This window comes from Leucopleurus acutus (genome assembly GCF_964270905.1).
Source record: "Leucopleurus acutus genome assembly, chromosome: 2".
Classification (NCBI taxonomy): Eukaryota; Metazoa; Chordata; class Mammalia; order Artiodactyla; family Delphinidae; genus Leucopleurus; species Leucopleurus acutus.
In genome coordinates, this window is record NC_139143.1 from 168,978,758 (window position 1) to 169,003,303 (window position 24,546).

The window sequence follows — 24,546 nt, forward strand, 5'->3', positions numbered from 1 at the left end:
AGAATGTAATGACAGGTCAGATGGGATAGAGGAGCGGGGAGGATGCCGCAGGGATTCCCACCTGAGTGATGCTAATCCCTATATAAGAAGTTAGGAGTGGGGCTGGGATGATTCAGTGGACTGGGGATGTGTTTGAGAGCTTGAGTGCTTTTGGAGGGGGCGCCTTGAAGAAGGCAGTCTTCTATTGGCAAGCCCTTCCTGACTCCCTCCCCACTGCAGCCTGGGTGAGGGGCTGGCCTCAGCCCTCTGGGCAGACCGCTGCCATCAGGCATCTCCTGCTTATGCCCCTGGGGGTTGCCTGTTCCCCGGCCTGGGAAGCTCAGTGGGTTCTGGAACAGTGCTGCAGGGCTCATCTCTGGATCATAGGGCTCCCAGGGGTGTGTATGTAGTCAGTCGGGCTCAATAAATGCCAGTAGAAGAAAAGAGGGAAGGAAGAACTCAGGAGGGAGGCTGGGATGGGGAGCAGATCTGGGAAGTGGAGTGGAAATAGAGGGCCAAGGTTGGAGCCGCCGGGCCCTAGAGACAAGGTGGACAGAGGAATGCTCCAGCACCCTCGGGAGGCCAGGCACAGAGCTAAGTGCTTTATTCACCAAACTGCATTTCACCTTTGTGGCAACACTGAAGCAGTCATTATTATTCCTATTTTGTTAGGAAAACGGAGGCCCAGAGAGGTGACGTGATTTGCCCAAGGTTACACAGCGAGTGAGCAGTGAAGCTGGGTTTGACCCAGGGCCATCAGTCCCCAAGCCTGCACTCTTCTCACTTCACTCCTGCCTCTCGCCTCTGCTCTGCGCTTCCCTCCCCCTTCTCCCCTCCCTCCGCGTGCTCTGCCGCCCCGCCCCACCCCTCTCCTCCCCTCCTCTTCCCTCCCCTCTTTCCCTCCTTCCCTACCTCTCGGCGGCGGAGCCACGTGGTGGGGCCGGGAAGCCGCGGCCGCCGAGCGCCCGGGCGGCTGCCCCTGCTGGGCAGTGCTGCTCTGCGCTGCGCCGCTCTCGGTGCCTGCGCTCCCCGCTCCGCGCTCCCCGCCAGCCGCCCCGGGGCGGGAGGCGCGCCTGGCGGCCGGCCGGCCAGACAAAGGAGGCGCGGCAGAGCCGGCGCGCGGGCGGACTGACCATGGACTCCGAGCGCGAGCGGCCGGCCGCAGCCCTGAGGACCCGGCGCTCCCGGGCCCGGCCCTAGGCGCCCGGCCCCGCCGCCCGGGGCGCCCAGCTGGGAGGACGCGGAGCCCGCGCGGCGCGGAGGAGGCGGCGGCCGCCGAGCTAGAGGGGCGCCGCGGCGAACGGCGCGCGCGGCCCCCAGAGCCATGGGCAAGTGCAGCGGGCGCTGCACGCTAGTCGCCTTCTGCTGCCTGCAGCTGGTGAGCGCCGCGCGCCCGGGCGCCCGGGCCGGGTGGGGCGCGGCGGGGCGCGGCGGGGCGGGGTCCCGGGGCGTGCGGGTGGGGTGTGTGTCTCTGTGTGTGGGTCTGGGGCGAGCGCCCGGGTTGGGGGGTGGTCTGGAGTCACGAAGCGGACGGGCGGAGCCTGCTCGGGCTGGCCCGCTGTCTCTTTGTGTGCGCTTCTCGCCCGGCGCTCCCCAGTCCCCGAGTGCGTCCTGTGCGCGAGTCCCCGGCCCGCTCCGCGCCTGGGGCTCGGCGCGTCTCGCCCGCACTGTACGAGCGGCCTTCTGTTGGGGAGATGCGCTGTGGGACTGTGGCTCGCCGGGGTTTGGGGGTGTTTCCGAGGCTGGTATGTGGATCCGTTGAGGTCACTGCCGTGTGTTTTCCTCTAGATCACTCGTTTGCGTGGGTCTCAGCCTCTGGTCTCCGCCCCAGTGTTTCTCACAAAGTCTCTGCTCCTGTGTGTGTCTCTCTCCTGGTTTCTCCTTGGTATGTCTCTAGATCTCTGACCATTTCTGGTCCATGTTCATTTGTGTGTGTCGGGACCGTAGACTCCAGGAACCGTTCACTCCTTTGTGCTCTTCCTGCCTCCCTCTATCCTCCTGACTGGGCAGGCCTGGGAATGGAGAGCCCCTCCCTGGAGAGGGTCACAAGGAGCTACCAGGTCCTGGGCCAGTCTGACCAACCAGGTGGGGATCGCCCTCCCTGCTTTGGCTGAGGCCACAGGCATTCTGTCAGTCACCATTGCCACCAGAGTGGGGGTTGGGGGGAGGCAGGCTCCTCTGCCTGGGCTGGCACTGATAGGGGTGGGATACTTGGGTGCCCTGGGGAGGATGGGAGCATCTGGGGACACTATACCTAATCCCAGCCCAGGGAACTAAGGTTCTTGTCTCAGGGAGGCCAGTGGAGTGAATTTGGGGGCCGAAGGGGACCAGCTCTGCCCTTCAATTCAGACTCTGGCAGGTGAATTTGGGAAGGTGTTTAAGGAGAGGCCAGGATCTCCTGCCTACCCTAGAGCTGAGGCCCAACAACTGGGGACTTTGGGGGCAGAGGTGCATGGGGACCTCCATGGACGGAACTCAGGTCTGAGTCTGAGTTGGGGGAACCTGAGCCTCACTACTGCCTGACTCCGTGGTCTGCGTCTCCACTTTTGCCTGCATCCATTGCCCTTCCTCCACCACAGGTGTGTACAGTAATGTAGAATGAAGCTTTGCGTGTGGCTATACAGACCTCCTCGTTCATCTTTTTTCTCTCCTCTTGTGGACCCCAGCCCCAAACTTGCATCCACAGACCTGCCCTCTTGGGCAGCGGTTGAAACAGCTGGGCCCTGAAGATTGTAGCCCTGCTCCCAGCTGTGGGCTGCAGGGCAAGTGACTTCCCCGGGCTGGGCCATCTTGGTCGGCCTCTCGGTGAATTCCTCATCCTTGAGTGTGGCACAGGGGATTAATTAAGATCAGGTAGAATGGAAACTCCAGAAGGGCAGAGATTACCTTCCTTGTTCCCCCTAAATCCGCAGCAGCTGGAACAGTGCCTGGCACTCCATTAATATTTGTAAAATAAATGAGTGAATCAGTTATTTGGCAACTCCAGGCTCCCAGTTCCTCTTTATCTCCTTTGAGGAACGTAAAATGCCAAGAAGTGCTGAAATTTTCCAAGGAATTTTTTTTTCTGTGTTAATTTTAAAATTTTAAACTAGGACTTTTTTTTTAATTAGAAAAGTAACACACACATATTATAAAATGATTAAATCAATAAATAACCAAACAGAGCAGAAGTTAAAGACGTTTCCTTCTATGCCCAGTCCCATACCCCAAAGGTAAGCACTATTAACAGTTTGGCCCACGGTCATTCTCTGTTGATGATAATAACAGTGGTTAGCTTTGGGGAGCACTTACTAGGTGCTAGGTACTCTGTAAGCACTTTTCCGTGTATTAACTCATTTAATCCTCCTAACAACCCTATGAAGTAGCTTTCCCAAAGTTCTACAGTTAGGGGCCAGGCTGTGAAGCCAGACAGCTGACCAGCATCCTCTGTTGCCTTCTTAACTGTAGAAGTAGTTCTGGCTCTGGTGACTCAGGGGTCCCTTGGGAGGTGCTTCCTACTCTAGAGAGATGAAGGTGGCCAGACAGTAGCCCTGCCTCTCACTCATCTGCCTCCATAGCTCTCCCCAGCTCAGCTAAAGCCACGCTTCCACTTGGAGGGCTCACCAGCACAAGGGGCTCTGGAGTTAGACAAGACCTGGGTGGGATTCTGATCCTTCTACATCTTGGCTGGGTGCCTTTGGGCAGCTTGTGAGGGTTACATGACATAACTTGCAGAGGTGCTCTGAGGAGGGACTTGCAAGTTGGTCTCTTGAGTCTGTTGCTCTGTCTGGTCCGATTGCAGAGTGGGTCCCTTCAGCTGTCGCTAACCCCCAGGAGCCTTCGCTGCCTGGCAGCTTTGGTAATGTGCGCCCGGCTGCTGGAATTCACCAGCCTGACATCATTCCAGGGAGAAGGGAGCCTGTTTTCTCATCCAGTGGACAGGCGCAGAGAAGGAAGGGACTGTTAAATGCTGCTCAGCTGAAAACTTTAGAAGAGGAACTACTTGTGTGGGGCTTGATGATTACAAGATAACAGGCCAGTTCTAAACACTGTTCTGTAGTTGGGGTAGACTTGATTTGGGTGAGGGAGTAGGATGTGAGGGTGCACTGGAGGGTGGGAGAAGGAGGTGGGGGCTGGACCGTTCAGGTGGACAAGTAAAGGAGACAAGACTCTGGAGTTTGACAGGACAGACATGGGTTTGAGCCCTGGCTCTGTCACTTCCTAGCTGTGTGATCTTAAGCAAGTTGCTTAGCCTCTCTGAGCCACAGTTTTGTCATCTGTTAAATAGAGATGATAGAAACAGTTCCCAAGTCTTAGGGTTGTTGTGAGGATGAAATGCATATAGCTTAATGCAGATGAGCTTAGCACTGTGCCAGGCACAGAGTGAGCATTCAATAAACTATAGTTTTTGATTGTTATTATCTTAATGATGTATACCCTGGTATGCTTCCCTGGAATTGTGACCCAGACATATCCAAATGCCCTCCTGCACTTTTCCTTTGTGGGAAGCAGCAGGTAGTTGTGCATGGAGCTAAGAGTCAGGAGGCCTGGATTCAAGCCTGCCTCTGCCACTGACATCCTGTGAACTTGGACAAGTCTTTTCCCTACTGCAAGCCTTGGTTTTTCCCCATCTGTAAAATGGGAACAACCATTGGTCTGTGTCTCTAGGGTCCTGCCAGTTCTGCCCATCTGGGACCCTGGGAGGATGTCTGGACTGGCCTGGAGGTTTCCGTGTGTCTCAGTCTAGTTCCACTCTGTAGAACGTCTTGGGTGCCTTGCTGTCTCCCTACTTGGCATATCATCTTAACATTACTAATGCTATTCACACCCTAATTTTTATGTGTTTCCCTTTTCCCTCTCCTGTCCAAACCCTGCCCTTCTTTCCTGGTCCACCTCCTTCCTGAAAGCTTACAGGCTACTCTATTCTTCCAGTAAAAGGATGAACCAGGGAGATTTGCCCAAGGGAATCATCATCAATTTCTTCATCATCACCATGATCGGTCCCATTTCTGGAGTTCTGTGCTAAGCAGTTTATATGCATAACCTCATTAAACCCAGTGAGCTTACATATGTCAAGTGCTTGGCAAAGTTGCCTGGTACATGTTCAGCGATCGATAAACGTTAGCTGTTTTACTGTTTTTATCCTTCTTATTTTTATCCTACAAAATGGGATAGATGTTTTTATGAGCCCCTTTTTCTGATGAGGAAACTGAGGCTCAGAGAGGTCTCTAAGCTAGTCAGTGACAGCACCAAGATTCATGCGCTCTTTTGCCGGAGCAGAGAGCCACCCTTTCCGCCCCATTTCACTCTGGTCCTCACGTTAAGCAGCCCGTGACCTCAGACAGGTCTCTTCACTGCTTCAGGCCTCAGTCTCCTTATCTGAAAACGAAAATGATACTGTTTCAATAGGATCACGCACGTGCCTGGCACCATGAGCCAGTGAGTGGTCAGTAATACATCACTGCCATGATTGTACTTGTCCCAGCTGTGTGTGACCTTGGACACATGCATTCGCTCCTCTGGACCCCAATGTCTTTCCCTGTCAAAGAAAAAGCGTCTTCCTTACCTCTCAGAGTTAGAAAAAGGGCTTAGGCAGCTGCCATGCACACAGTAGGTACTCAGAAAACACATCGGTTTCATTCTTTTCCCCTCTGGAAAGCTCTTTGCTTTCTGGAAGATGGTGGGTGAGGGGGGAAATATGTTGCTTCCTGCTGAGCTGCGAGTAATGGTGTGAAACGTGGTCAACCTGATTGATGTCGTTATTAGCAGCGGATGGTGAAGACGTGAAGACCGGAGGGAGCTAGGCTCTGCAGGGGCCTGCGTTCAGAAGCAGCTGCATCTGCAAGCTCATGGCTTCCTGGGGAGGGGCTGGCTCTGCTCTGGGCGCTTCAGGTCCTTGGGCCGGGCTTCAGAGTCAGAGCACGAAATCGTCCAGGCCACTGACCCTCTTTGTTCTTTATACCTCTTTGACAGGGTAGAGGCTGGGGTGATCAAGTCCCTTTTGCAGATGGACAGACTGAGGCCAAACTGCCCTCAAAACCCTTATGAGGTGGGCAAGGTGGAATGGAGCAGGGCCCCCCGCCCGGGGGGGAGGTGCAGTGGACGGCCCTGGTTCTGCTCCCTTGCAGGGGTGGTGGCTGGGGGATTTTGACATAAGTACCCCATAAATGGCAGCCGCTCTGACATCTGGCACAGAGGGGTGAAGGACCTCTGGGATCAGGCAGGCATTGCTGCCTTGCTTTGTGACTTCCAGAAAGTCCCTTACCTTCTCTGGGCCTCTGCCTCTTTCCTGTAAAGTAGTCAGGACAACAGCTCCTACCCCGTGGTAGTTTGGGAGGGTTCCCTGAGATGGTGCCCAGACAGCACTGGCCCAGGCAGTGCTCCCTGCGGCTGGCTGTTACTTGCCTTGCAGTTTGGATAAGTCACTTCAGCCCCCATCTCTGCCTGGATTAGAGAGTTTAGTGACCAGACTCATACCCATAAACTCTTCAAGTCTTAGTTTCTTTATATGGAAAACGAATGGTTCTGTGGGAAATAATAACAACAACTTCCTTGTATTTGGTGTCTGCTATGAACCAGGCGCTGTGCTTAAGTGCTCTGTATGCCTTGTCCCTTGTTACTATCTGGCTTATCCATGGCCACATAAATAGTAGGGACAGAGTGAGCATTCACACATCAGGACTCCACAGCTTCTGCCTTGGATGCCCTACTGCTCCCCCGTAGGATTGTGGCGATGCTGGATGTGGAAACCGATGGAGAGATCTAAAGCTTTCTTCATCCATAAAGGGTTGTTACTAGATGCCAGACCTTCTGAGCTGCTTATTCAAATGCTAACCCCATCCCCCGTCCCCATTTCTCCTCACCCCAAGCCCTGTGTTGGGTTTAAAGGAACTGTGATGCAGGTTAAGAACAAGTTATACGGGAAAGAAATTAACCTGTATTGAAGAGTTATCAGCCCTCATAACAACTCTATGAGATAGGGATGGTCTTTATACCCAATTACTGATGGGCATACTGAGGTCAGAAGAATGAAGTGACTTGTTACCAAGGAAACAAGAGATACAGTCTAGGCTTCACATAAATGATCACAGGGAAAGGGTTTGAGAACAATTGCAAAATCTAGACCAAGTGGAGATGGTCAGCTCTAATGGTTGAAGTCTCTTTTCTCATCTAGTTTCAGGGAGGAGTAGGTGATAGGAGAGCACGATGAGACCAGAGATGTGTTTTTAAAAGCTAACTCCTGGCCACAGCAGATGGAGCTGGCTTTGGTCTGGGGAACGCCAGTCCCAATGCTCTTGGTCTCCCTGCTGGTCCTGGACAGGGAGAGGGATGGTGATTCGGAGACTGAGGGAGAGACTCAGGCAGCAAAGCACGCCTCTCTGGGACATGTGCTCCTGCCAGCAAGTACCAGGGTTTTGGAAGAGCAGTTACTGTGGTTGCAGGTTTTAATGGGATACTCTGGCCTCCTGGCCACTGCCTTTCAGAGCAGCTGGTACGTCCAGAGGCAGGGAGTTCAACTGGGAAGAGCTTGAGCTGTGCGGTCAGGCTGGGGTTTGAGTTCCATCTCTGCCTCTTTATAGCTGAGTGACCTTGGGCAAGACACTTAACCTCTCTGAGCTTCCACCTGCATTTCTCTAAATCAGGATACTAGTAATCGTCCTCAGAGAATTGTCCTTCCCGCAGGTAAGATATACTGAGTAGGAGCTCACAAAGGGTTCACACTCTTCAATGCCCCGGAAGTGAGACAGCAGGTTCTATGAACGTGAATATTGTGGGATGGGAAATGGACATGTCCTTTTTTTCAACCAGTTGAAGGCCCAAGTTGAAGCAGAGGTTCTGCTAAACCTCTGTGGCCTTGGCCTTACTGTCCCTTTATCTTCTCTTCTGTAAAATGGGAATAATAATTGCACATCCTCATGGGACTATAGTAAGGGTGACCTGAGATAAGGCAGGGAGAGCTCTGGGCACAGAGTCCAGTGCCCATTCAGAGGAAATCAGAGAGGAATCTTGGCTCTCTGTGTCCCGCTCTGTAAAGGGAGATGGTTGGACTCTCCATCTCAAAGGACTCCTCCAGCCCTGACTCATCAGTGAATTCCATCCTTTCCTAGGTGGAGATCAGAGCTGCTGCCACATCAGCCCACCTTGCTGCAGGCAGCGATGACAGATGGGAGTATCAGGCTCTGGGGAGAGGAGGAGACTCCTGCCTCCAATGGTGTGCCTGAGGCTTGACACCTGGGTGTCAGGCTGTCAGGGACTCAGGTGACCTGTTCTTTCCTCTGTTTGAATGAGTGTCGGTACTATCCCCATCCCAAATGCCTACATGGCATATTTGGTTGTAAGATCAAGTCTCAGACCCCAGAGGTTCAGAGCAGGAGGTTCTAGCCCATCATTAACCCCTGAGCCACTACAGGGGAACTCCCTGACCCCTAGAAAGGCAAAATATTGTTGGGTAAGAGAGTAAGCTTGGCCATCAACTAACGCTACCCTGAGTTGCATTCAGCAAGTATTTATGAAGCACCTACAAAGTGCTGGGTACGATTCTTGGTGCTGGGTCACTTTAGGGTACAAAATATACCCTGAGCTGCAAGTCAGAATCCCAGGGTTCTGGTACTCACTTCCTGTGCCACTTTGAGCTGGCCCTGCCCCTCTCTGGGTCTCATTTTCTCCAGTCTGTGAAACCAGGGGATGGAGGAGAGAGTGTTGAACTCCATCAGCGGTCTTCAAACTATCTACAGAGGCTCTGCAGTGGTGGACTGACAATCAGGTGGTGAGTTCCCTGTCTCTGGCAGTGATTAAGAATTTATATGTAGGTTGGATGACTTGGATGTGTAATGGATCTAGTGATGATCCGAGTCCCTTGGAACCACCAGAGGCTGATTCTGGGTCCTGAGAGGACAGTGGCAATAGTGCAAAATGGTTTCTATTATGAATAATGAAAATTGTGAGCATTTTTGTGCTTTTTTAACCACGTCCCTTTGCCTTAAGCATGTTCCCCCCTACCCCAAATCACAGAGCGTGGCAGAGCTCCTGGCACAGGGGGAAATGGGAGTCTGTAGGTGCTTTACTTCCGTGCCCTCTCTGGCTACCCCTTGCCCTAGAAGGAGAGGCAGCCCTGGGATTAGTAGGGTAGGGGTGGCTCCTATGCCTCTTTCTTTTGAGGTTGGGGGGTTAGGTTCTGCAGCCCCAGCCTGAACCAGAGATGTGGGTTTTCAATTACAGAATTAAATGCACAATTAGGCATAATTACCAGTGCTCAGAGCCTGAGACTGCTCATAATAGGCATGTAATCTACTGCAGCCTCTGTTTATACTACTCAGAGCTCTCCCTAATGATGCTAGGATGCCTTCACACTGCACTGTTGCCATGGAGATGAGCCTGCCACTACCATGCAGGGCTGACAAATGGTGTTCTGGTCCTGGACTCCTGGCTTGTTTCTGAGGCCTCTGCAGCCAGTCCTGGAGTGGAGGGGCCGGCCAGGTGGGCCAGGAAGGCAGGTCAGCCCTCCCTGCCCTCTGACATACCCCACTGGTTTGAGCCAGCCTCAGAGGCACCGGGGAGGACAGGAAGAGGAGCGGGGTTCAGTCCCCCAGAGTCCTCAAGGCTGGAGCAGGATAGCCCAGGTACTGTGAAAGGTCTGTGGTTACCCATTGAAGCCGTGGTCTGGACAAGGGGCCCTGCCAACAGCCAGCCGCCATAGAGGACTGGCTGTGCTCTGAACTGGCTCTGTGACTTTGGACAAGTCCTTGCCCGCTCAGGGGCTCGGTTTCCCCATATGTGAAATGTCCAATAAAGAAGATTTACTGAGCATTTCAAAGCACTGCCAACTGTCGCAACTCTACCTGTGGTAGCTCATTCACCCTCACTGCACCCTTTTGTGGTAGACAGTTATGATCCCCGTTTTGCAGAAGCAGAATCTGAGGCTGCGGGCGGTTACGTCAGGCAGTGGAGGAGCTGGGATACCAACCCAGGTAGCCGGACTCCAGGCCCTACTCTTAACCTCTAGCGTATGGCCTCACATGTGTCATCCCTTATCACCCTCCCAGCAGCCCCAGGGCTGGACCACTGTTATCCCCATTTCCTGGATGAGGGCTCTGAGGCTCAGAGAGCTGCAGTTGATTGCCCAGTGTCACACAGCAAGGCAGTGACATAGCAGGTTCGGGCTGATGCCAAAAGCCAGGATTGCTAGCTTTGGCTTCTTAGTGGAAATCATAAAGAGTGAAAAGATTTACTTCCTCAAGCACATACCAAGGACCCCCTTGATCCCCACCTGGACTAGCCCCAGCCACGAGGCAGGGAGGCCTGGGGTCCGCCCAGACCCAACGCTTCGATTTGATCTTGGAGGGAGTCTTGGTCTAGTTCTTCTCTCATCTGTCTACCCCCACCTTGGTCACTGGAAACAGAGCGTATTTTTATGCTCTGTTTTTCTTTTCCACATTTCTCTGTCATTCAGCATGTTGTGGATACCTACTGTGTGCCAGTTGGGGACCAGGTGGATCAGACACAGTGGAGAAACAAGACTGGAACACAGAAGTTTCAGGGTCAGATGGGCTTGGGTTAAAATCCTGCCACTTAATGCATGACCTGGGGCAAGTTGCTTGACCATTCTGTGCCTTAGTTTCTTCCTCTGTTATGAGGCTCCAATCTACACCTTGCAGGGTGTTGACAGTATTAGCAATAACAACTACCACTTACCAGATGCTCACTGTGTGCCAGGCGCTCGACTGAGGCCACTGTATGCCCTGGGTGAACCTTCATAACACAGAGTCTCTCATTGCCGTTTAACAGACAAAGCAACTGAAGTTCAAGTGCCTTGCCCAGGGCCCCCACAGCCCCGAGTCCAGAGCCCCTACTCATCTTTACTAAGTGTCCCACCAGGATGGAGATGTGTGTGTTCCTCCTACCACTTCCCTGAAGCCCCCGACTGCTTGGCCAGTTCTTAGGGAATGAGGCATCCAGGTGAAAGGGCAATCTGAGGGCGACAGTGCCCACCTGGCACTGCCCAGGGTTCTGTCTAACTGGATGATACCCCATTGAAATCCTAAAGGCTGAGAGGAGGGTATCAGACATCACTTCACCTCCGTACTCTACAGCTGGGAAAACTAGGATTTTCCCAAGACCACAATGCAAGTCAGTGGCAGAGTTGAGACTGGGACCCAAAGCCAGTGTAGGACACTTCTTGTTACCTTCCTTTTACCCCCCACCAGTCCTTTGGAGAGAGGCGTCTGGGGGGCTGTGGTGTGTATATCTGTGTGTTTGTATGTATGCAAAATTGCACGCAGCTGCACGCCCAAGCATTTGTGGGGCAGACATTGGCACGTGGAGATTTGTGGATCAATAAACATCCCCTCCCGCTTCCTCCCTCTTCATTTATTCATGAACTCTGAACTCCTTGGCTCCAGAGAAACTGCCTGGAAGCAAGCAATTAGAGCATAATTAGAACCATTCCTATTATCAACTCTCAGCGGGAGAGGAAGGGGGGCTGCTAGGGTGTAGGGGTGGCCCTAGGAGTTCCCATCGCCCCAAATCCTGCGGCTGCCCATTCAGCTCCTGCTCACCCCGCAGGGCTCAGCCTCCCTGGAGCCCCAGGCACTAGTCCATCTTCAGCAGAGAATAAGGACTTCCTCCCTGGAGGCATCGAAGCACTTGATAAAGCCAGGGAGGAGAGCTTTCTGCCTTGCATACTAAGTTAGAGTGGGTGATTTCCAAGTTCCTTCCACGCTGAGCTGCTTGGGTGCTCCCTGCCAGGGCCAGGGGCCAGGCACTGCAGGATAACTAAGAAGCACAACATGGCTCCCGCTTTCTAGAAAACATCCCTGTATCAGATTGCGGTGAATGAAGGCTACAATGACAATAGGAAATGGAAATGACCTGGAGGAAGCAATTTACCAGGCCGGGCCCCATTCATTGCCCATGATTAATAGTAATCATAACGGTACCAGCAGTGGATGTTTATGGATTGTTTCTAACCCCACAGCCACTGCTCTTCCCCACCAGGTGTCCCACCAGCAGAGAGAGGTCACCCGGGAACAGGCATTCCTCCCCCTCTCTGAGGAACAGGAAGGTAAGATGCAGCGAGGTGCCAGGTACTATGTTTCTCACTTCAGATGCATTTTCTTACTTAATCTTGCAGAGAGCCTAGGGGGTAGATATTAATATTATCTCCAATGTGCAGGTGAGGAAGCTGAGACTCGGGAAGTAACAAAGCCTGCCCAGGACAACGCAGGGTTGGTGCAGACTCACACCCAGGCCTTTCGGGCTCTAGAACCCTCCCTTCTCACGCTTTGTACTTGACTAGGCTTGAGGGTGCAGTTTGCTCTCTCTTGAACTTCAAGTTGCACCTTGTAAAGCTATTTGACGCACCCCCTGTGTCCATCTCCTGGTCGAAGGTAACGTGTTGAATCCTCTGGTTCCTCTTTTTCTCACTATGTGCCAACAGCTGAAGAGGGAGTGGGAGAGCCCTGCTACTGATCTGGGTCACGGCCCCTAGAGCCAGCCTTGGCAAAGGAAAGTGAAGACCTAGCAGATGAGGGTGTGGGGCCTCTTGAGAGAGGCTCACCATGGATAAAGGAGCCCAGGCTGTAACCAAGGAGACAGCCCCACAGCCCTTAGGCTGTGACAGGAGGGTGTGGCTTCATGATGGGGAGGGGAGGAAATTGCCACCTGGGGCCCAGATGGACAGAGAAGGGGATGGTGGGCTAGATTCAGTCAGAAGAGGAGCCTAGGTCTGTGATGCTCCCACCTGGGGATGGGGGTGGATACCTGACACCGCAGGCTCCCCTCTTCCCTTACCCTGTCCCACCTGAGGGGAGGTAGGCGTGATAACAGGCTCCCCTCCGTTGACCGTCTGTAGGGTGCTGCCCCCTTTCTCCGAGTGACAGGTGGTCACCCTGATAATGGGCCCTGTGCCCACCAGGGGTCTCTGACTTCCCAGTGGCCCCTCCCTCACAGGTGAAGATAGATTATTCTGTCCCGCTGGAGGCGAGGACTCGCGTGAGGCCAGCTTTCAGATGTGGGCCGCTTTATAACATGGTTCCTTGTTGCCTTCAGGAGGAAGTCCAGTGGTTCTCAAACTAGCGTGCATCACAGACACCTAGAGAGCTCATTCAGATACAGATTTCTGCATCCTGCCCCGAGTTTCCGATTTAGTAGGTCTGAGGTGGGGCCTGAGAATTTGCATTCCTAACAAGTTCCAAGGTGCTGCTAGTGCTGCTAGTCACACATTGAGAATTACTGGGCTGGCTAGTGGGACGCTAGGTGGCCCTGGCGGCCCCGCCAACCCCGACACTCACCACTTCCTAGGAGACTGAGCTCTGGCCACGTTGAGGTAAGCACACCAGCTGTACCTCACACCTCTGTGCCTTTGCACCTGCTGTTTCTGTCTCTGGAAGTCCCCTCCGCTCTTAATCTCCTTAAGGCCAGCTCACCCATCACTTCCTCTTCGGGGCCTCACTGTACTCTCGCACCCGTCTTCCTCTGGCCTCTGGGAACACCTTGCCCCTACTGCCCGCATGACGGCAGGCATCCCTCTGTTGTCACCTGTTCTCATTTCCACGTCAAATCGCTCTCTAGACTGCGAGCTCCGTGTGGCCTGGAGAGGTGCCTGAGCCATCTGGCCCTCAGAAGGCCCTCAGTGATGGCGATGGTTGGGTGAACCCCATAAGCAGGCGGAAAGGCCGGGTGAATAATCACAGAGCTTCTGCTTACTCTGTGTCTGGCCCTGTGCTAGGTGCCGGGGATTCTGTGGTGTGGGAGGCACCCGGCCAGTGTGGGCTCAGATGCTGTCAGTGTTCATGTTGCGGTGTGGCCAGGGACATATGGAAAAGCAGACGGTAAAGGAGTCCAGTGTTAAAGGGAGGGTTTCTTAGAGACAGTCTTCAGTGGAGTTGAACAGTCTGAAAGCAAGGCAGGAACCTTTTCATGGACTTACTGCATTTACTCCTGACTACGGCCCCACCAGGCAGGAACTGTCGTCCCTGTTTTACAGATGAGCAAATGGGACCCAGGAGGGGGATTCACCGGCCACAAGTCACAGCACGCACATGGCAGAGCTGGTGTCTGCCTGGATTTCCTGATGGCTCAATCCTAAGCTCTCTCCCTCCCCCTGGGCCGCCCGGAGTCCAGGCACCTGTGTGGTCCGAGACTCTTTCTTCGGAACGTGTCTCCAAGTGAGGGTTTACCAGTTTGCTCGTGACAGACCCCAGGGTCCCCTGTTCGGTCAGCTCCAAGCCCACTTTCAGGACCTGCCAGGGCATCTCCTGGGAGGAGGGAGGGAGGGGAGAGAGGGAGCCTGTGCAGCTGGTGTGTGCGCCCCCCGAGCCCCCGGGATAGACAAAGGCCGGCTACCTGGGGGAGGGACGGGTGTGGATGTTGCCTACATGTGTGTCCCAGGGTGTCCAGACCTGTGTATGAGGCCCCTGCACAGAAGGAACCCAGAAGGCACTGCTGTCTTCTGGCACGGAAGTCGGGAGTCTGAGAAATTTCAGCGCACAGGCTGGCCTTCCAGACCATTATGTCTGGGTGGGAAGATATAACATATTTTATTTAAGAGTTAGTCAGCTTGATTTGTAACTTAAATATTTGGACACATGGTGCGCTGTTGGTACTCTTGCCTCGGTCCTGAAGGCCCCCAAATGTTAGCGAAGGGTCTGGACTTGGGGGTGGGTGCCATGAGAGGCTCCCAGGTGCCTCACCTGCCTCCGGCGATGCCAGCTGCTCCAGCCTGGCACTGTCTGTCTGCCGGTCAGCAGCCCCATGGGCCGTCTGAGTGGGCTGCTGTCCCCAAGCTGCCACTAGCTGTCATTCTCATGCTAGGCTGCCAGGGACACAGGGATCCTCCACTGAAGTGAGAGGCTGTCTGGGAATCACACCATGCTTGTCAGCTGTGACAGGCTGGGCTGGTGGGCACCCAGGCCTGATGGGGCAGGATGGAGGGTGTGGGGACGTGGTTTATCAAGGTCTGTGGCCAAATCCTTGACATACGCAATGGGCTCTCCCCCTCCCAGCTGCACGAGGCAACGGTGAGATGTCCTGCTTCTGCTGCTCCCAGGGAGTGTGCACGCAGGCAAGGCGCTCAGCCTCCCTGAGCCGAGCTGCTTCATCTGTAAAGTGGAGGTCACTGGACCTGCCTCTTAGGGCTGTCCAGCAAATTCAGGGAGAGAATCCACGAAAGTCACTCACCTGGCACTTAGGCAACACTTAGGAAATGGGAGCTGCTGTAATTACAGCCAATGGGAATGGCATTGAGGCTCTGGGAGGTGGTGCATCTGTAGGGCGCACAGTTATGACTGTTTGCTGAGTGGGAAGCTCCTGGCAGAGAATCCTGGAATGCAGGAGCCTGAAGGTCCCCAGAGACATCGTGCCAACCTTTTGTATGGATGGGTCCACAGAGGCCCAGGGAGGCGGTAGGGCCCGAGGGGTTTAATCCCTGTCTCCTTCCCTTGCCGCCCCAAAGAAAGTCAGGGAGCCTGGCATCGGGGCCCTTCGTGGGCTGTTCCAGGAAGCAGGCTGGCGCCATTTCTGGGAAGGATGGCGGTTGGATGTGTGATTCCAGACAAAGAAACCCTGAACAAACATAAGCTTTCCAGGTGGGTGGAAGGGGGCTGCTCTTTGCTCAGTTCTGGGCAGCCATGGGCCAGCGGCTACAGCTAGAACCATTCCTGTGGTCTCAGTGTTTCTGGGCAGGAGTTGGTGGGGAGCAGGGGCAGGGTGCCACGAAGTCAAAATGCCACAGACATTCCCAGGAGACGGAGCTCAAACCCCACTCCGACCCCTGGTGACCTCAAGAAAGGGCCTCACTCTCCCGCTGTGGACAATGGGGACGACACTCCCCTAGCAGGATACAAAGTGTGTTACTCATAGACTCTAGGGCCAGAGGACCTGGATCAAAGCTTTACCAGCCGTGTGACCTTGGGCAAGATACTTTTCTTCTTCATGGTTCCGTTTTCCCATGTGCAGAGTGTCTGTAGCTGGCATGTTTCTGTGAGGATTAAATGAATCGAAGCATGGTGAGCGTCCGAGATGCTTGACGTATCATAAGCGTTAGCTGTTAGTCTCTCTCAGTGTCATTCTGGGGGTAAAGGGAAATGCCACCTGTAAAGGGCGATGCTCAGCATAGGCACACAGTAGGCGCTTGAGAACTATGCGTTCCCTTTCCTTCCTCCCGTAAACCAGGCCTGAAGATCTGGCAGGGCCTGGTCCTCGGGAGGGGCCCTCCCTCCACTCTTGCTGCCACACAGACGGCACACCTCTTCTGCAACAGGCCCACCAGCAGCCTTCTGGCCCGGGGCCAGGAGACGATTGCAGGAGGCTGCTCCACTCTCACTCCTCAGCTCCTTTGCCCTCCCTTTTCATCTTCCCAGCCAGCCCCTGGGATGGGGGATGGGGAGGTGAGGACGAGATGGTCTCCTCAGGGCTGCAGGTATCTGGTTAAGAGCCAGGCTTTGGCTCCAGAACCACCTGGTTTGCCACGGCTCTGCCGCCTCTCCAGCTCAGATCTCAGGCTGCACTCCCCTCCGTGGAGCAGGGGTGATAACCAATCCCTCACTCAAATGAGAGGGCGCGCGCAAAGCACTTGCCACAAAGCCTGGTGCACCGTAAGTGCACCCCAAATATTAGCCATCGATATTAATGCTCGTGTTGAAGTTCCGAGCCAGGCATTTTGCAGGGAAACACTTCAGCCCTGTCCCCTGGCAGGGGGGTGGAGGGGTACCCCCTCCCATGCAGGCCCTCTCCTGCCATCCCTCCTTACCGCCCTGGCTCTCACAGGCCCCACATGACCCTCTCCCCTGGCCAGAACAGAACACTGCGGGGTGGGGTCCCCCGGAACTTGTAGATCACCAAGGAAGGAAGAGGGTGACAGGAGAGTGGGGGGGTGATGCTCACTCCACTCACTTATTCCTTCATGCCACAGGTGAATCGGAGCAGGAGACCCGCACAGATAAACAGACCTTTACCATATGGGGGAGTAAAGGCAGCACAGAGGGAAGGACGCTGGAAGCACCCTTCACCTCTCTGAGCCTCAGTGTCTGCATCTGTCCAGTGGGGCTAACGATGCCACGTTACAGGGTGGTGGCATAAGTCACGCCCTGAGCTGGGAGGGGCTGCTCAGATGCTGGCAGCTGCGTGATTCTCCATTGGAAGGAGAAGCTGGGACCCCAGCAAAGCCTGGACGGTGATGGGAGGGGCTCCTGAAGCCCCTGGGAGGGGCTTCTGTCGCCTAGCACTGCTGCTAGGCAGACTTCCCACCTGGCCTTTCATCGGGATGGAAAGTGAGAAGTGGTTGCTGTTGCCATAGCAGTGAGGCTGGTTTTCATCAGTATTTCCTCCCTGGGAGCATCAGTACAAGAGGTGCCACTGAATAAGTCAGGGAACTGGATTTTTTCCTCCTTCCATCAGGTCACATGAAGAGTGATTCAGTCGGGAGAAATGACCTCCCAACTCATTCCAGATGTTGACTGGGAGCACTTGACCCCTGCAGTAGGTGCATATTCCTCCCCGCCCCCGCCCCCGCCCCATGAATCTTGACCCAGAGTACTCAGAGGGCTTGGGGCCCCTCCCCAGCCACAGTGGGCCTCCCAGCCCTTCTCTCTGGTGCCCTGCGCCCTCTCATTCCCCCTACTCTAGACACAGGGGTCTTGGACCCTTCTACTTGCCGAGCTCCTCCCATACAGGATCCTTGCACTTCCCTCTGCCTGAAACTTCTTCCCTCCCTTCCTCTCGTTGCTAATCTCTCTTCCTTCACATCACTTCCTCCCGGAAGTCTTCCTCAACTACTTCCATTATAGCTGTCATTTTTTTTTTTTAATTTATTCATTTTTGGCCGCATTGGGTCTTTGTTGCTGCACACCGGCTTTCTCTAGTTGCGGTGAGCGGGGGCTACTCTTCGTTTCAGGGCGCCGGCTTCTTACTGCGGTGGCTTCTGTTGTTGCGGAGCACGAGCACGGGCTCTAGGCGCGCGGACTTCGGTAGTTGCGGCACGTGGGCTCTAGAGCGTAGGCTCAGTAGTTGTGGTGCACAGGCTTAGTTGCTCTGGGGCATGTGGGATCTTCCTGGGCCAGGGCTCGAACCCGTGTCCCCTGCATTGGCAGGTGGATTCTTCTGCCTTTTTTTTTTTTTTTTTTTTTTTTGCTGTACGTGGGCCTCTCACTGTTGTGGCCTCTCCTGGTGCGGAGCACAGGCTCCGGACGTGCAGGCTCAGCGGCCATGGCTCACGGGACCAGCCGCTCCAAAGCATGTGGGATATTCCCGGACCAGGGCACGAACCCGTGTCCCCTGCATCGGCAGGCGGACTCTCAACCACTGCGCCACCAGGGAAGCCCATAGCTGTCATTCTTGAGAGCACTTAGCACAATAGTAATTTCAGTTTGTCTCTGTGCACACGTGTGTGTGTGTAGTGTGGGGAGGTGCGGGGGGTTCCCTCTCCCACTACCCGCCACTGAATGGAACCTCCATAAGGACAAGGAGGGCAAAAATGTCTGGAGGTTTTTTTTCTCCTTTTTTTATTGAGATAAAACTCACATACCATAACATTCACCATTTTAACAATTCAGTGGTTCTTAATATGTTCACAGAGTTCTGCAGCCATGGCCACTATCTAACTCCAGAACATTTTTCATTGCCCCAAAAAAGAAACCTCAAACTCATCCCCCCCTCCCTCTGGCCCCTGGCTGCCTACCACTAATCTACTTTCTGTCTCTCTGGATTTGCCTACTCCGGACACTTGGTATAATAGGATCATACAATATGTGGTCCTTTGTGACTGTCTTCTTTCACGTAGCATAATGCTTTTAAGGTTCGTGCATGTTGTGGCATGGGTCAGTACTTCATTCCTTTCTGTGGCTTAATAATATTCCATTGAACGGACGAATCACATTTTGTTTATCCATTAATCACTTGATGAATATTTGGGTTTCCACTTTTTGGCTGCTATGAATAATGCTGCCGTGAAGATTCCTATACAAGTTTTGTGTGAACTTTGTTTTAATTTTCAGGTATATGCCTTGGCATGGAATTGCTGGGCCATGTGATAACTATATAATTTTATGAGGAGCTGTCAAACTGTTTTCCATAGTGGCTGCACCATTTTACATTCCCACTAGCAATGCATGAAGGTTCCAGTTTCTCTACATCCTCACCACACCAACACTTATTATTATCTGTATTTTTTATTATAGCTGTCCCAGTGGGTGTGAAGTAGCATCTCATTGTGGTTTTGATTTGCATTTCATTAATGACTAATGATGTTGAGCATCTTTTCATGTGCTTATTGGCCAGTTGTGTATCTTCTTTGGGGAAATTTCTGTTCAAATCCTTTGCCCATTTTTTATTGGGTTATTTATCGTTTTATTGTTGATTGGTAAGAGTTCTCCGTATATTCTGGATTCTAGACCCTTATCACATCTATGATTTACCAATATTTTCTCCTATCCTGTGGGTTGACTTTTCACTTTCTTGATAATGTGCTTTGATGTTCAGAAGTTTATCTTGATGATGTCCAATTTATCTAGTTTTCCTATGGCTGCTTGTGCTTTTGGTGTCATATCTAAGAACTGTTGCCTTTTCTAAGGTCACTCAGATTGATACCTGTGGTTTCTTCTAAGAGTTTTATAGTTTTAGCTCTTACATTTAGGTCTGTGATTCATTTTGAGTTAGTTTTTATATATGGTGCGAGGTAGGAGTCCAACTTCATTCTTTTGCATATGGATATCTATTTGTCCCAGCACCGTTTGTTGAAAACACTATGCTTTCTCTATTCAATAGTCTTGGCACCCTTGTTGGAAATCAGTTTATCGTAAATATATGGGTTTATTTTCAGACTCGCGATTCTATTCCATTGGTCTATATGTCTAACCTTATCTCACTACCACGCTGTCTTGATTACTGTAGTGTGTTGGTAAGTTTTGAAATCAACAAGTGTAAGTCCTTCAACTTTGTTCTTTTTCAAGATTATTTTGGCTCTTCTGGGTCCCTTGCATTTCCATACGAATTTTAGGACCAGCTTAGCCATTTCTGCAAAAATAGTACTTGGAATTTTGATAGAGATTGCATCGAATCTGTAGATCAATTTGGAAGTATTGCAGTCTTAGCAACATTAAATCTTCCAGTCTGTGAACACTGGATGTCTTCTCATTTATTTAGCTCTTTAATTTCTTTCAGTAATATTTTGTAGTTTTTAGTGTATGAGTCTTGCACCTCCTTGGTTAAATTTACTTTATTCTTTTCAATACTATTGTAAATGGAATTTTCTTAATTTAAGTTTGGGTTGTTCATTGCTAGTGTATAGAAAAACAACTGAGGGACTTCCCTGGCAGTCTGTGGTTAAGACTCTGTGCTTCCACTTTAGGGGGCGTGGGTTCTATCCCTGGTTGGGGAACTGAGCTCCCACATGCCGCGTGGCACGGCCAAAAATAAATAAACCAATAATAAATTGAATTAAATTTTAAAAATTTTTTAAGAAAGAAAAACGACTGATTTTTGTATGTTGATCTTGGATCTTGCAATTTTGCTGATCTGATTTAGTAGCTCTAAGTTTTTTGTGGATTCTTTAGGGCTTTCTATATACAACATCATGTCATCTGCCTCACAGATACAGAGAACAAACTAGTGGTTACAGTAGGGAGAGGGTAGGGGGAGGGGCAATATAGGGATGGGGAAAAAAGGGCTATTATATGAAATTAGTTGTGTGAAACTTTTTTAAAAATTGAGGTATAATTGATTTACAATGTTGTGTTAGTTTCTGGTGTGCAGCAAAGTGATTCAGTTATACGTATATTTACATATTCTTCTTCATATTCTTTTCCATTATGGTAAAACTTTTGAAAATTGTAAAGCACTATAGAATTTAAAGAATCTTTCATTCAATTAAAAAAAAAAGATCATGCCATCTGGAAATAGAGATAGTTTTACTTCTTCCTTTGCAATCCAGATGCCTTTGCTTTCTTTTTCTTGCCTAATTGTCCTGGCTAGAACCTCCAATACAATGTTGACTAGAAGTGAAGAGAGTCGACATCGTTGTCTCATCCCTGATCTTTGGGGAAACACGTTCAGTTTCTCACCATTAAGTATGGTATTAGCTGTGGGGGTTTTCATAGATGCCTTTTACCAGGCTGAGGACGTTCCCTTCTGCTCCCATTTCGTTGAGTGTTTGGTTGAGTCAGCGGCTGTGTCTGTTTTTGCTTTTGTTCACCACTGTATCTCCAATGTCTAGTATTGGGACTGACATTCAGTAACGATGTAATGGTTGAGCAAATGAAAGGAGAATGAAAAGGTCTCATAATGGCCTGAAGAGCCCAGTCTTCTCAAGACCCTTCCTACAATGACTCAGCTTCCATGTCCCTGACCTCAGGTTTGGACCCTTTCTCTTCACTCATTCCCCTCAGCCTTACCCTGGCCTGACCCACAGACGTGGGCCCTGGGATCAGTTATCCCCATATCAGATGAGGAAACGGCCTCAGCCATGCTGAATGGCTTACTAGCTGTGTGGCCTGTGGGTAAGTGTGGAGGCAGGATTTGCACCCGGTCTGGCTGGCTCCTTAGATTGCAGTTCCTGTACCTGCCTGGCTGGGGGCAGGAGGAGGCTGAGCCACAGGATAGAGATCTGCATCTTTGCAGAGCATCTGTTCTATCCTGACCTGGCGGGAAATGATGGAAGGAGAAGGCTCTGTGTCAGAGCACAATATTAGGTGCATATTCTTTTAAGATAAAACAGACTTCCAGGAGATTCCTCTCTTGCACCAGACTCCGTGGAGGTCAGTTCTGCTGTTGGGGGTGCTCAGGTGGGAAGGAGGGGCCTGGGCTTTACTGCACTGCTTCTCTTGACCCAGTTGAAACAGAAAGTGCGAGCCCTGGAGGTCTCCCCAGCAAGGGGGGGAGCTTGATGGTTCCCAGGTGTCAGTTATCCCATTGAATCCACCCCTCAACCTGGGAGGCAAGAAGGGTAGGGGTTACAAGTCCCATTTTACAGATGAGAAAACTGAGGCCCTGAAAGGTCAAATGATTTGCCCAAGGTCTCAGCATCATCAGTTTCTGAGTCAGACAGGTTGTCATAGACTCACACCAGAGTCCAGGAAGGAAAAGGCAGAGTCGGGAGGAGGCACGGAAAGTCGGGAGGTTTTTATACAGAGGCATCTTGTCCGGTGTTTGTCGGAGCGCCTCTGCTACAGGCAAGGGCTGACCGCTCTCAAAGGCTGGCTCAGGGCTTCCCTGGTGGCGCAGAGAGTCCGCCTGCCGATGCAGGGGACATGGGTTCGTGCCCTGGTCCGGGAAGATCCCACATGCTGCAGAGTGGCTGGGCCCGTGACCCATGGCCGCTGAGCCTGCGCGTCCGGAGCCTGTGCTCCACAACGGGAGAGGCCACGACAGCGAGAGGCCCGCGTACCGCAAAAGAAAAAAAAAAAAAGACTGGTTTAGCCAGGCTGGCTCAGAGGGAGCGCCAGGTCAGCTTCAAGGGAGCTCTTTGAGGGAGCCCTGGGACCCAGCGAATAGCACACTTAACACTGGAGCTTTGCGGGGGTGCTGTGAAGGCAGGCAGGCCGCCCTGCTTGAGGTGATAGCAGAATGGCTGCAGGAAGGCCTTGTCTTATTAGAAGAAAGGCCTCCAGAAGGAATGAAAGAAACCTTCACTGAAGGAATGAGAAAACTTCAGAACACCATCTACAAAAGTGGGGATGGGGGTGGGCGGAAGGATTGGACCCAGAGGGACCAAAGAATGGCATCTGTTGGGTGCACCTTCTGTGCCAGGTACCCTGCTTTACATCCTTTAATGTCAACTCCGAAAGGTAGATTTAATTCTTTTCCTGTTAATAGACGAGGAAACCGAGGCTTAGGAGGTTTAGACTTGTTGGACTTCACACTGCTCACAAATGATGGGCTTTTTGTTTTTTTATAAATTTATTTACTTATTTTTGGCTGCATTGGGTCTTCATTGCTACATGTGGGCTTTCTCTAGCTGTGGCGAGCAGGGGCTACTCTTGGTTGTGGTGCACGGGCTTCTCACTGCGGTGGCTTCTCTTTTTGCAGAGCACGGGCTGTAGGCGCGGGCTCAGAAGTTGTGGCGCACGGGCTTAGTTGCTCCGCGGCATGTGAGATCTTCGTGGACCAGGGCTCGAACCCGTGTCCGCTGCATTGGCAGGCGGATTCTTAACCACTGCCTCACCAGGGAGGTCCCCAAATGATGGGCTTGAACAGAACACATCTCAGCATTCTCCGTGGCTGTCATGGATCCTTTGAGAGGGCACCAGTTTCAGCAGTGGCGGAGGGGTGGAGGTGGTCAGGCCACGGTGGCAGCGATGCTGTGCATGGACCAGAGGAGCTAATAGGGAAGCGTGGGGCGGTGTGCAGGCTCTGGAGCCCACAGCTGTGTGTCTGAATCCTGCTCTGTGACCTGGGGCCTGTGACTTTACTCCCTGCTCCACAGTTTCCACATGTGTAAAATGACACTTCTCAAGAGTGAAAGGAGTCAGTGAAATGGACATGAAGCCACGTGTACAGGGCAGGTGCCCAGAGTGGAGGCCTGGCTCTCTTCTCTGCTCTCACTACGCAGACACTTGGAGTTGGTCGTCTGTGCAGCCAGTGAAGGCCTGGCACGAGTCAGTGTCCACGAATGCTCGGTGGGTGAGTGAGAAGAGCAAGGGTGGAGCAAGGGGCCAGGCTGGGCCAGGCAGCTGCTGGACTGGATGGAGTGAGGTGGGGGTTTGGGGGGGGCGTGGAGTAATACCTGGCCCCAAAGGGGCCTGCATACCAGGACGACTGTGGTCTCGTCTCCTTCAGAACAGGAGTCCTCTGAACCTGTGAGGGACTCAGGCCCGGAGTCTACACGATGGGTAACAATCATCGCAGTTAACCTGGCTTTACCTATAGCCATCGGCCAGGAAATGTTCTGAACGCTTTACACATCTTCCGTCATTTAGGCCTCACGACACCCCCATGAGGTAGGTACTATTATCATCATCCTCATTTTACAGATGGAGACATTAAAGCACAGAGAGGTTAAGTGACTTGCTGATGGTCACACAGCTAGTAAGCATTAAAGGTCAAATTCAAACCCAGACAGTCTGGCTTCTGGGCCACACTTTTAACCACTACACTGTGTAGCTTCTCTGGGAAGAAACAGCAAGAATCTGGCCTTGGGATGAAACCAAGGACTTAATAATTATCCTAATAATGACAGATGTGGGTAGAGCACTTCACAGTTTAAAAAGCATATTATAGCATAGCAATTGCTTTCACGGTTGTGATCTTACTTCATCCTCCAGTTTCTCTGGGAAGAAGATAGGACATTATCCTCTTTTTGTCAGTGAGAAATTAAGATCCCAATAGGGAAAGTGACTTGTCCAATTAATGATAATTTACTGAGCACTTACTATATGCAAAGTCCTTTACTCACATTACCTCACTGAATCCTCACAACCCCAGGAAGTGGCTACTAGTAATAGTAGTATTCCCATTTTGCAGGTAGGGAAACTGAGGCTCCAAGAAATGACTTTCTCAGGTCCCACAGCTTGTAAGTGAGAGCTGGGACTCCATCCCAGGTCTCCAGAGCCTGGGCTGATAACTCCTGGGCTCTGTTCTCAGCCCCATTCTGGACAGACG

The 24,546-nt window shown here is 52.2% G+C and overlaps 1 protein-coding gene across 1 annotated transcript in view; it reads left to right on the forward strand.

Moving 5' to 3' along the window:
• Positions 1 to 1,303: 1,303 nt before the first annotated feature.
• NKAIN1 (sodium/potassium transporting ATPase interacting 1) overlaps positions 1,304 to 24,546 on the forward strand; it is a gene marked incomplete at both ends in the record, with an annotated part of 41,699 nt that continues 18,456 nt past the window's right edge. The window contains 3 exon segments of the mRNA XM_082859838.1: positions 1,304 to 1,357; positions 1,768 to 1,811; positions 1,813 to 1,864. Coding sequence (XP_082715964.1) covers positions 1,304 to 1,357; positions 1,768 to 1,811; positions 1,813 to 1,864 — 150 coding nt within the window.